The sequence below is a fragment of the Quercus lobata genome, chromosome 2 (genome assembly GCF_001633185.2).
Source record: "Quercus lobata isolate SW786 chromosome 2, ValleyOak3.0 Primary Assembly, whole genome shotgun sequence".
Classification (NCBI taxonomy): domain Eukaryota; kingdom Viridiplantae; phylum Streptophyta; class Magnoliopsida; order Fagales; family Fagaceae; genus Quercus; species Quercus lobata.
The window spans coordinates 32,804,235-32,815,597 of NC_044905.1; the positions used below are offsets into that span (position 1 = coordinate 32,804,235).

At 32.4% G+C, this 11,363-nt stretch overlaps 1 protein-coding gene across 1 annotated transcript; it reads right to left on the reverse strand.

Annotated features, from left to right (window-relative positions):
- Nucleotides 1–4,616: 4,616 nt before the first annotated feature.
- On the reverse strand, nucleotides 4,617–5,435 carry LOC115978202 (late embryogenesis abundant protein At1g64065-like). Its single transcript, XM_031100217.1, has one exon. The coding sequence runs from the start codon at nucleotides 5,316–5,318 to the stop codon at nucleotides 4,689–4,691; it is 630 nt and encodes a 209-aa protein (XP_030956077.1). The 5' UTR covers nucleotides 5,319–5,435; the 3' UTR covers nucleotides 4,617–4,688.
- Between the last annotated feature and the right edge of the window lie 5,928 nt (nucleotides 5,436–11,363).

Consider the following 11,363-nt stretch of genomic DNA (forward strand, 5'->3'; position numbering starts at 1 on the left):
TTTCTCTTCAATCTAATCTAAGTCTCCTCAGATTCTTTCTCTCTCGGATCTGATTTGGGTTTTCAAGTTCAGTTTTTAGTCAAAATAGAAAAACCCAGAAAAATTGTTTCATTGTGTTGGGATTGTTGTGTTTCTGGGATTTGTTAAAATTTTTTTTTTTGGGTGTTTCTGGGAATGGCTTGTACATGAGAGACTTAGACTTAAATTTTTTTTGGCTTATAAATTGAGTTTTAGAGACTCGATTTCCAGGTGGATGCCATGTGGAAGAAATGCCAAATCAGACGTGATCAGAACACTGAAACCGAGTCTTTGAGACTCGATTTATAAGCCCTAAATCGAGTTTTTTAAACTCGAGATGTTAGTAAAAAATATAGTTTTGTAATAGTGCCTACTACTTATATTGTTTGGCAAACAGAGTTAATTTCCAATTTTGGCCGTTATTCCATCAGTTTTCAACTTGAAAACTTTTGTTCTTCGTTATTAGGATCGTGGAGGTGGGTCTTAAAGCACTTGATCAAGGGTATAGTAATTTTTGAATTTTAATGACTTTCGTATTCTTGGTCCGCACACAAATCATTGTTTCAAATTATGGGTATGCTTCAATAGACGACTAGCTCAAGGACTGGGCACAACCCTGAATTTGCTGATCGGGCTGGGCGTGGGCCATCATGTAGTAATAAAAAAATATTATTTAAAAATTTGAAACATATTATGTATTATTTTCTTATTTGAACACCCAAATTGCATATTACTTTCATATAATCATAACAGTAATTGTAGCCAAGTTTCAATGGATCCATTTGTAATTCAATAGGTACTCAACTTTAACTCATTTTAAAAACGCCTTTATATTCCTTTATTTCTATTTCTTATTATTTATTTTTGCGGTAACAATATTAAACTTTTACTCCCTCTTTGCTTATGAAATGCATTTTCTCAATTCCTTATTTGTTATCATACATAAAAACATAATTTCAAATTTGTTCTTTGTGTTGGGTGTACATGTGTGAGTGAAATCTCACATTGAATAATGATGAAAAGAATAAGTAGTTAATATAACATAATTGAACACATACTCATTAGACTTAGTCCTTTTGTATTTAAGTGTGTCTCTATATATTATATTAACTACTCAAGGAGAATATTCAATATGTTTAAGAGTGGCAATTTATGTTCGCGTGTTAGGTTCGTGTCCAATAGAACACGACCCGTTAGTAAACGGGTCAGGATTTCTAAACCGTAACACGACTTGTTTATTAAATGGGTAATTTGACCTATTATCAATTCTCATGTATCTAAAATTAAAATTCAACCATAAATCAAGGGAAAAACATTCCTCCATATCAAAAAGTTTTTATAAGCTAATCGGGAAACAGGTTCATATGTTTATTAAATAGGTCAGTCATGTTGACCTTAGTATAACCCAAACTCATTTAACTTCAGTCTATGACTTGTTTATAAATGAGTGGATCTTGTTGGGTTTGCGGGTTGTGTTGGATTTTGTCACCCCTAAATGTGTTTATCTCCCTAACTTTGTTGAAACTTAAGGAATCATTTAATTCTCACCTAAAACTACTGCCAAATTAAAATGGGAAATTTTCCCATCATTAAATGATGCAAGATTTTATTTTTACAATTTTTGAACAGATTTTATTAAATAGATATATTGGAGCTTTTTTTTTTTTCCTTCTAAAAAAAAAAAAAATTCTCTGATATATCTATTTTTTTAGAAGAAATATATATATAAAATTTCTAATGTTCATTTTGTTTGAACTTTAGTCCAAAACTAAAGGGTTTGGCCCAAATAGAATAAAATTTCATACTTTACAACACAAAAATTAAGAAAAAAAATACAATAATTTTGAGCCTAAAATTGAAAACACAATGGACAAAAAAAAAAAAAAAAAAAAAAAAAAAAAATCAATTTAAGGCCCCAAGTAGTCCAAAATAAAGGAAACGGACTGAAGTGGACCGAATTGCACGAAATGGACCGAAATGGATCAAATGGCTTGAAGTAGACCGAATGGATATTGAACTAGACCAATAGACCAAATAGATTGAATTGGACCTAAGTGGCTAAATTGGACCTAAGTGACCGAAGTGGATCAAATGGACTGAATTGGACCGAATGGAGTGAATTGCACCGAAGTGGATCGAGCAGGCCGAATTAGATTGAATAGCTCTAAATGAATTGAGTTAGGCTAATGTGGACTTAATGGACCGAAATAGACCAAAATGTTATGCTGATGTGGTTCAAAAGAAGTATAATAATAAATACTACTTTTCAATTTTTAAATATTATTATTTGGATTTAAAGGCATCATAAAAACCTATAATTGAAATTGAGGCTGGTTTGCCCCATGGATATGGGCAAAATTGGAGCTTTTGAGTAGTAGGATTGAATTCGTGGGAGAGCGGGCTAAAATGGTTTTACACTGATTTAGACAATTCAATTGGCTTCGTTCCATTCGGTTTTTTGCTTTAAAATCATTAATCTCGTTTCCTGTGTTTGGCTACTATATGGGTTTTTTTTTGGTGGGGGGGGACAAATATACTATGTGGTGCATTATTCATGGGCTCACGAGTCTTATAAATTCATCCAAGCCTATTTGCAGAAGTTACCCTTCAAAGTCCAAACTCCAAAGCATAACTCCTAAATTTTCTCATGAGCCTGCTTTGAGGGCTTGGAAAAGATAATATAATAGGTTTGGGCCCATTCAGCAAGTTGTCCTAATTAAATTTCATCCCTTATATAAGTTTTTTGACCAGTCATTTAATGATAAGTTACAATACTTTTACAATAAATTTTGAATAATAAGTTATTATTAATTTTAATTCTAATTTATTATTTAAAATATTTTTTTGCCCTTTTAAAATAACCAATCACTTAGAATTTATAATAAAAGTGTTATAAAAGTACTGTAGAGATATTATTTTTGTTAAAGTAAAGTCTATCTCGTTTATTGTTAAAGATTAGGCCTTTAATTGTATTTGGACCCAAGACATGCATGTGGATGTGGTGCTGTTTCTTGTTGTAAACAACTCTCAAACACACAAAACTGCACCTTCCATTGCTTTAGTGAACACAGTTCACAGAATAAGACTATAATAAGAGAGGCATAGGAATCTTGTAGGCACGCATGAGATGAGAGGAAGGTGAGGTTGCCTAACCCAACAAGAAAGCAAATTTTGGTCCTTTTTCACATGTATGGGAGATGACCTGTTTCACACCTTGACGTGGTAGTAGTTGGTGTGTCGTCTTTACAATTTAAGATGATAACGTGAAACAAAGGGTGATCTATTACAAGTTGAAACATAACTTCAATGTTACCGACAGTTCTGTACTGTACAGCTAGTCCAGATCGAAATCAAAATAATGAAAAAGTATACATAATGAATGTACACTTGTCCAGCTATGCTGTTAGCATCAACACATATAGAAATACCAAAGAAGATATAGTTCTCCACGTAACGAAAGCTCATTGGCACATGAGCATTCAATTCAGTTTCCTTTCACTTGTCACACTTTTTTTTTTTCCTTCTCTCTGGCCAATGAAATGTTAAGCTCACTTTCATAGATTTTTTAAGCTACTATAGTATTAGTTGTTAGAAATACTGAATGTAATTGAATTGTATTTCACCAATCAAAGACATGAGGGTTACGTGGTTCAGCCTAACGGCCTACATCCACGGAGGAAACCCTAAAGAGCTACATCAATAATATATTATAGTGTAATACAAATCTTTGTGTTACAATGAATCATAACATGTGTATATATAGTAGACTAAACCCTAGACTAATAGACTTCTAGTACAAGTAGGAGACTTGGCTTGCACACAAAGTAAAATTAGGCTTGGGCCTATACTAATGGGCTAATATATCTCTAACACCCCCTCTCAAACTCAAGATGGAAGTTTGATGAAATCTTGAGATTTGATAAGGTTGAGGAGATCCCTTGAATGAAGTTTGGCTCTGTGACGGTAGTTTGAGGAAGGCAATGGTCTTGCAGTGTTGATGCGAGGAAGCCAAAGAAAATGAACGCAGCGAAGAAAAACACCGAGGAAGACAAAGATTGCTCTTAAATATACCGTAAGGACAGAAAACCATGGCCACAGGAAGGTGGCTCTGATACCATGTTAGAAATACTGAATGTAATTGAATTGTATTTCACCAATCAAAGAATATACATCAGTGCCTTTATATAGGAGGCATATGTGTGCAGTACAAGTAAAGTGTAGTACAAGTACAAGTGTGCTATACAAGTAACCTAGTTAGGCCTAAAGCCCATAACATAATATACGTTAACATTAGTTAACTATTTATAGAGCTAGCAATACAAGCTTTTTAAGGTGCTTGAATCATCATGAATTAGAGATGTAATCAACCAATATAATTTAGCCTAAAAAAGGTTGAACATAAAGCAATTTTTTTTTTTTTTTCCTGAGTGATATAATATAACAATGTCAATTGTTCTTTAACAGTACGGAATTGGCAAGAGAAGTTCTCTCAAAAGAATTACTCGAAGTATAATAATTTACCATTTGCTAATGTTGAAGCCCACAAACCAAAGAATAACTTCAACTTTCCTCATAAAAAAAAAAAAAACTTCAACTTTCAATATATACATAAAAAAAAAAATGGAAAAAAACAAAACAAAAACAAAAAAAAAACCCACAAAACAATCATATTATTGGCATTGAAGATCCTGGACTGCACGGCTTGTCAAATTTAGTGTCATTATGCAGTTCAATTCTGTGTTCCTCCTCTTCTTTATAATCTTCACCAAGTGCACTGTACCACTCAACTTGGCAGAGCTACTCAGCTTCAACATCCCTGAATTAATATCACTGCTAAGATTGTTTAAATCCGGTAACCTATTAGACCTCAGTTCCACTGTAACATTCATCGCTTGTCCCTCCCTAGCTTTGACACTCCCATGTCCTATTTTTCTTTCACCAATAACCATGCCTCTATATAGCACACTCAAGGTGCTATTCTTGAATTCGAACCCACCAAAATTTTTATTCTTAATAGTCACCTCAGCAACAAAGGTGGCACTAAACGAAGTTGATGATGCAGTGCCATTATACTTCAGATTTTTCACCGTGACCAAACTCAAATTAACATCAGGAACTTTAACACGCAACACGATTACGGCAAGGACTAATATGATGATGCATTGGATAACAATACCTGCAAAAACATAAACAAAACATTTACCACTTCTTTCCTTCTTTAGTGCTTTGAACATGGCAATCTCTTCGTCACTTCTCGGATGTAATTTGCTAGATGCAAATGGAATTTCGTCTGTCGACATTTTTTTTTCAAGACAAAAATGGTTGAGGAACTTGCGGTTGTAGGGTTTCTATTTTTTTGAGAAGGATTTTAGTGAAGAGCTTAAAATGGGTTGGCTTTTAGTGTGTGAATATCAAATATGAAGGGCTTGTTTTTTGAATTACTACATATAGCATGGGATATGTCTACGTTTAAACCACCGCGTTGAATTTTATAACCTTAGTGGGTCAGTCCAAGTCTGAATATAAGCGCCGGCCTATGTTTGATTCTTTTTGAAATCATGATTGCAGCCTGTTTTTGCTGTCCCAAAGTGTCATGGTCCTGGGGGAAAGCTCAAGATAAGATAATATTAAATTATTAATATATGTACAGCACCGGCAGAAAATAGCACTTCGATAGCAATAGCTACAACTAGTTTGATCTTAGCTAAAAAGCAAACACCTTTTGTTTAAATAATCAATCACTTTGCAATAATGCATTAAGAATTACTTAGCATGGAAGGCTACGATCGATGGTTGGAAATGGTCTCAAATTCCTATCGTGAATTGAAAAGAATTTTTAATATATATATTTTGAAGAAAGAAAATCAATTTGGTTATTTTTACTTTTGTTTCTATGGTGTAAAAAAAAAAAAAAAAGGATTATTATTTGGCATGGAAGGAAAATCTATTAATTGTCAAAGAAATAATGTATACCTTGTCCTCCATCAAGTAATAGGAATTGAATTCTTATAAATATACATTTCTACAAAGAATTTGATAATTTTGGCCAAGAGGCCCTCCATTATAAGGAGAGTGAAAGAATCATAAAAAATTAATGTGTAGCTGAGAGGGAAAAAAAAAAAAAAAAATTCTTGCTTGATAGGTAATGCAAGGAGAGAGACAACAAAGTTTAGGTTTTCTCTACAAAGTTTTTGTAAAGTGCACATATTACGGAGAACTTGGAGGTCTTGATTAATGTAGACCTAGCAAACAGGTCAAGTCAGGCCAGATCCCATTTGAGTTCAGGTAAGAATAAGTCATCTCGAACTTGTTATTGGCGAGTTGGGTCAATTAGGGCCTATTTGGTTAGCTAAAAAAAACACTGTTTTTTTGTTTTCATTTTTAGTTTTTAGTGGGTCCCACTACGAAAAAACTGGTTTTGTTTTAGCATTTGTATTCAGTTTTCATTTTCAGTATTTTAAAAGTTGGATTTGAAAAAAATAAAAATGAATACAGCTTTTTAACATTTTTGTTTTCCATGAATATGAATACAGTGGCATATTTGTAAATATTGTAAAAACACAAGGTTACGTATTTTTAGTGATGTGATGTGTGTGAGTGAGAAAAACTACTTTTTCTTGAAATAGAAAATAATGACCAAACCTAGTGTGATGTATTTCTATACACAAATTATGTATTCAAAACAATTTACCAAATACTACCAAATGTAAAAATAAGTATTTTTTTTTTCTATATTTAAACTTAGGATTTGAATATAGAATAAAGAAAATGAAAAGTTGATACACCCTTTTTGAAACCAAATAGACCCTTAGGTTATGGGTTATGAGTTAACATGCACATATTTTTTCACATAGAAAAAAAAATGATGATGATGATAATAATAATATTGTCTTTGTCTTCCTTTCAATATAAATAAATGAAAAAAAAAACAAAATACATAAAAATAAAAATGAAATAATATATAAATTCTTAAGTTTATGCAATCAAAGTTCAATAATAATAAATATGATTATATTGGCTTTATATTTTTGTTTTTAATAATGGAGTACTATATAGAGCCGTGCATTTGAAAGAAAATGTGATTGTGAATTGTCCAATTTGAGTCAAAATATATGTGTGAAGAAAAGGACCACTCTAAAACCGGGTCATGTATGGATTGACCCAACCCGACCTGGAAGTTAAACGGACTTGGTATGAGTTAACCTGTTTTTGCTTCTTGTCAAAGATTTCAGAGTCAAGTTAATGGGTCTATGTTCAAGTTTTCTTGGTTTGAAATTAATGTTGTGAAGTGAGAAAAACAAGAAAGAAAATAGTGCGTGTGTGTGAGAGCAAAGAAAAATAAGGAGTTTTTTTTTAGTTGTGAGACATACACAAGAGAAGATAAAATTGGGGTTTTCTCTAATTAAGAGGAGGTTTTTTGGGTGCTACAACAACAAAGAGTTGTATAATTATATTTAAGGTGATAAAGATCTTAGGTGTTTTTGTAATATATATTTTTTTTTTTTTTGAGAAACAAACACACACACAAAAGGGAGAGAGAAAGAGGTTCTAATACAAAGACACACCACAACTCAACTCAAAAGCCATGATTTTGTAATATTTCTAGAGAGAAGATATTATTGCACTTAATTGGTGTGGATCTCAATTTAGGAATAAATTGAAAATATATTATAATTGATTGTATAATAGTAGATTTATTCAGAGCTTGTCTTATAGTTTTTCCCTTCAAGGAAAAAAAAGTTTTCTATGTAAATATTTTTGTAATATTCTTTTGTGTGATTGACTCGATAATTTTGGTTATAAAATTTTTTTAGGAGATTAATTTAAATTTTTAAGTTGATTTTCCAAGTTCTTTTTTTTTTTTTTTTGCTAATGATTTTCTTAATTCATTGAGACTAGATTGCGTCCCAACTATAATTAAGGCAAATTTTGTGGTTCTTATAAAGTCAACATGGCACACCGCATACACATCCACCGCAAGGTAATTGGAAAATAATTTTGTTAAATTAAAATTATGCTTATTCAAAAAGTTCAAATTATTTAAAAATGATGAATTTAATTATTATCTTAATACTTTTCTTTACGTGTAGATTATTATTAATAAATGGTATTTGATAATATGCTCACTTGGAAAACAACACTTCATAACAAAAGCTACACTCACTCTCATCTTTAGCAAGAAAAGCAAATAATTTTTTTTTTTTTTTCATTTAATATAAGCATTTATTTTTCAATAATGCATATGAAGAATTACTTAGCTTGGCAGGTTATATAATTAATTAAGCCAGAACTAGTTTTGGTGAGGTTAACATGGCACGCCGCACGCCACCGCGTGATAATTGACTAATTGGGACATGGTACAACTAGCGGGAAGTTATTATATGTCCAGTTGTCCACCAATATGATTTGAGCTTTTCTCTAAGAGCTTGACGTATATGATATTGACAATGGTTTAGATTTTCTTGTTTGGTAAATTGTGACAAGCCTTTAAATGTGTTGCTTCATCGTTTAACACACACAAGAGAGAAGGAAAGAGGTCCTAATATAAATACACATTACAACTCCTCTAAAAAATCATGATAACTTTTAAGAAATGGTAGAGTGAATATGTTGCTTCATCTGGGGAAGCCGAATTAACTAAAATGAGTTGTATAATTATATATTGCATTGTTTGGGGCACTTTTGGGCAATGCAACCTGAGTTATTTAGTCTTAAGAAATTACTAATTAAACGTTCGTAAAGCCCAGATTATACTATCATTGATAAATTGGGTCTTCAAGTCTAAACACAAATGGATATTTGTTTGGGCCAAGTGCTCTTATTTTATGGACGAGATAGAATAACTAATGAATTCCATATTTATTAGAGTAAAATATTTTTAGGTTTTTGGTATAACTTGTAAAATTTTTCAAGCATAAACCACCAAAAAACTGGTAACTCAACCACCAGAGTCACTGGTGATGGAGGTGTTGGGCTTTGTGGAGCCTAGTTTGTTTGATCCGATTCGACGACCCGACCTGAATAATATTGCGTGGTTTTTAATGGGAGATTTACTGAGGCTTAGTCCATGGAGCGGAGGCTTGGGTTTATAGGCCCAAGCCGGAGCGCTCATGGACAAGCCTCTTGGGGGTCTGGGGGCAACGCCCCTAGGAAAATATTTTTGGCCTGTTTAGCCTATTGTGGAACTGACTTTGGTGATTAGGGTTATTATTGTGAGTCAGTTGCCGTGTTTTTTATAGAGTGAAAAATCTTGTAGCCGCTATGTGTATTGTACTTTTCCCTGATAATAGTGAAATCTCTGTAATTCCGTAGACGTAGGCAAATTGCTGAACCACGTAAATATTGTTTTGTGCGTTTAATTACTTTCTTTGGCGTGTGTTTTCTCTATTTTTTTTTTGTTTCTCACAGGTTGGAATTTCGGTTAAATTCCCTTCAGGAGGTCTAGTGACCAAGCTGCTAGCTTTGATTGCTGGATTGACCACCCAACCACTAAATGGTAGGGGGGGGGGGGCTTTTGTAAAATGTTTTGCCAAGTTTTTAAAGGTTAATTTACAGCATTTTACAAATGGTTTCACAGCTAGCAAAAGATATTTTTTGGTTTAACCAAATTTTACAATGAAATAAATATGAAAAAATGCTAAAATATTTTTCATAAAATATTTTATAGTGAAACAAACAAAGCATAAATTTGACAATTGAAATTTCAAGTTAATCTTTGTGATCATCCCAGCCCTGTTATTGTTCTTTTCAAGTAAATTAACATGTCAGTATTTAACCCTTGCACATCTTATTAAATGGTGAAAATGATGGTATTGTATGGTAACATATAGCAACACCCAGAATTTAGCAGGATAATTGATCAAATAGGAGAAGAGGCCGATATCAAGTTCTAAGAGAGAAATGCAAGGAAAAAAATAATCTAAAAATAATTAGCTTGAAAACAAATAGTCCAATAATATATATAGTATTAACTTGGGGGAAGAAAAATGAAAATGTTGCAGAATGAAGGTGACTGCATATTGGTTTATTTTGCTTTACGTTGATCATAGCTGGTGCAAAGTGACAAGGACAAGTGGAAGCGTTTTAGACTTTAAATAAAAAATAAATATTAAATGATGAAATTCGTATATATTATAATTATAATTATAGTATTATTATACTATGAGATTCGGCTAGAATGAGACTGGAATTAGAATATGATTTTAATAGCGGTAGAAAAATAATTGATTTAAAGAGAGAATTTAGCAGGAGCATAATAGGAGATCTTTATTCTTTAGCCAGAAATAAAACCAATATATATATGATGAAGATGATGACGACATTTGGCGTTCTGTCTTGGTTACACAATTTGTAAATAATATTGAATTTGTTCACTTACGCGTGTATGGACTTTTATTTTTGCCTTTTGTCTCTGTTTTTATTTATTTTATGGGCGTACATTTGTTTTGTATAAGAAGACATAATTCTCTGATATACGACCCAACCATTTGTGGTTTACTAAGCCAGATTAACATGCAATATTAACAGGTTTCGTAAATGGTAAATATATCTTCTCATACAATATATCAATTAGGAAAAATGAGAAGATCAACAGCACTGGAATTTCATATTTCAGTAAGTTCAATGACTTTTTTTTCCACAATTTTTTTAATACCTATGTACACGATATGTTATGATTGGTATATAATAAAAGTTGTGTCAATATATAAAATTGATATCGCTCATAGAGAGGATTAGCCTAACAAGAGATCGAATTGGGGGCGTCCATTCAAAGCCAACTCCCTTGGATTTGGGTGCCTCAGTAGCCAGACTACTTTGGACAACAGAGCTCAAATGGCTATGCCAATTAACCCATACTGAGGATGAAAGACCGAGAGAGTCTAGTTGAGTATGGTTCGCCTACAAAGGAGTTCCCTCCCAATGTATATGCAATATCCCTCTACACAATAGGTATGCACACTAGAAATACAATATTCCTCTACCCACTTTTTGTCGCAACACATGGGTTTGCTCATAGGTTCATGAATTTTGCAGTGTAACAAGTGTTCCAAGTTCATTTGGCATAATTCACTTCTTAGGCTTATGGATAAGTTCCGTAAGTTTAAATAGACCGTGTTTTTGGCCTTCGGTATCACTTTGTCAAAATTTGCCATTAAAAATTGAAAAATGTCATGTGTACAACATTTTCTAAGTGGTATGTTATTATTGGTTGTTAATGATAGTCAAAAAAATTGTTAGGTTCTAAGACTTTAGGATCTAAATGTATTAAAACTACAATTTGTAATGTGTTGACAAATCATGATCAAAACATAGAGTCTAGGTTTAGGCTACTCAAAGTGTGTTCA

Bases quoted from the DNA above. Each gene is read 5' to 3' on its own strand.
- LOC115978202 (XM_031100217.1), bottom strand. From the start codon at position 5,318: ATGTCGACAGACGAAATTCCATTTGCATCTAGCAAATTACATCCGAGA.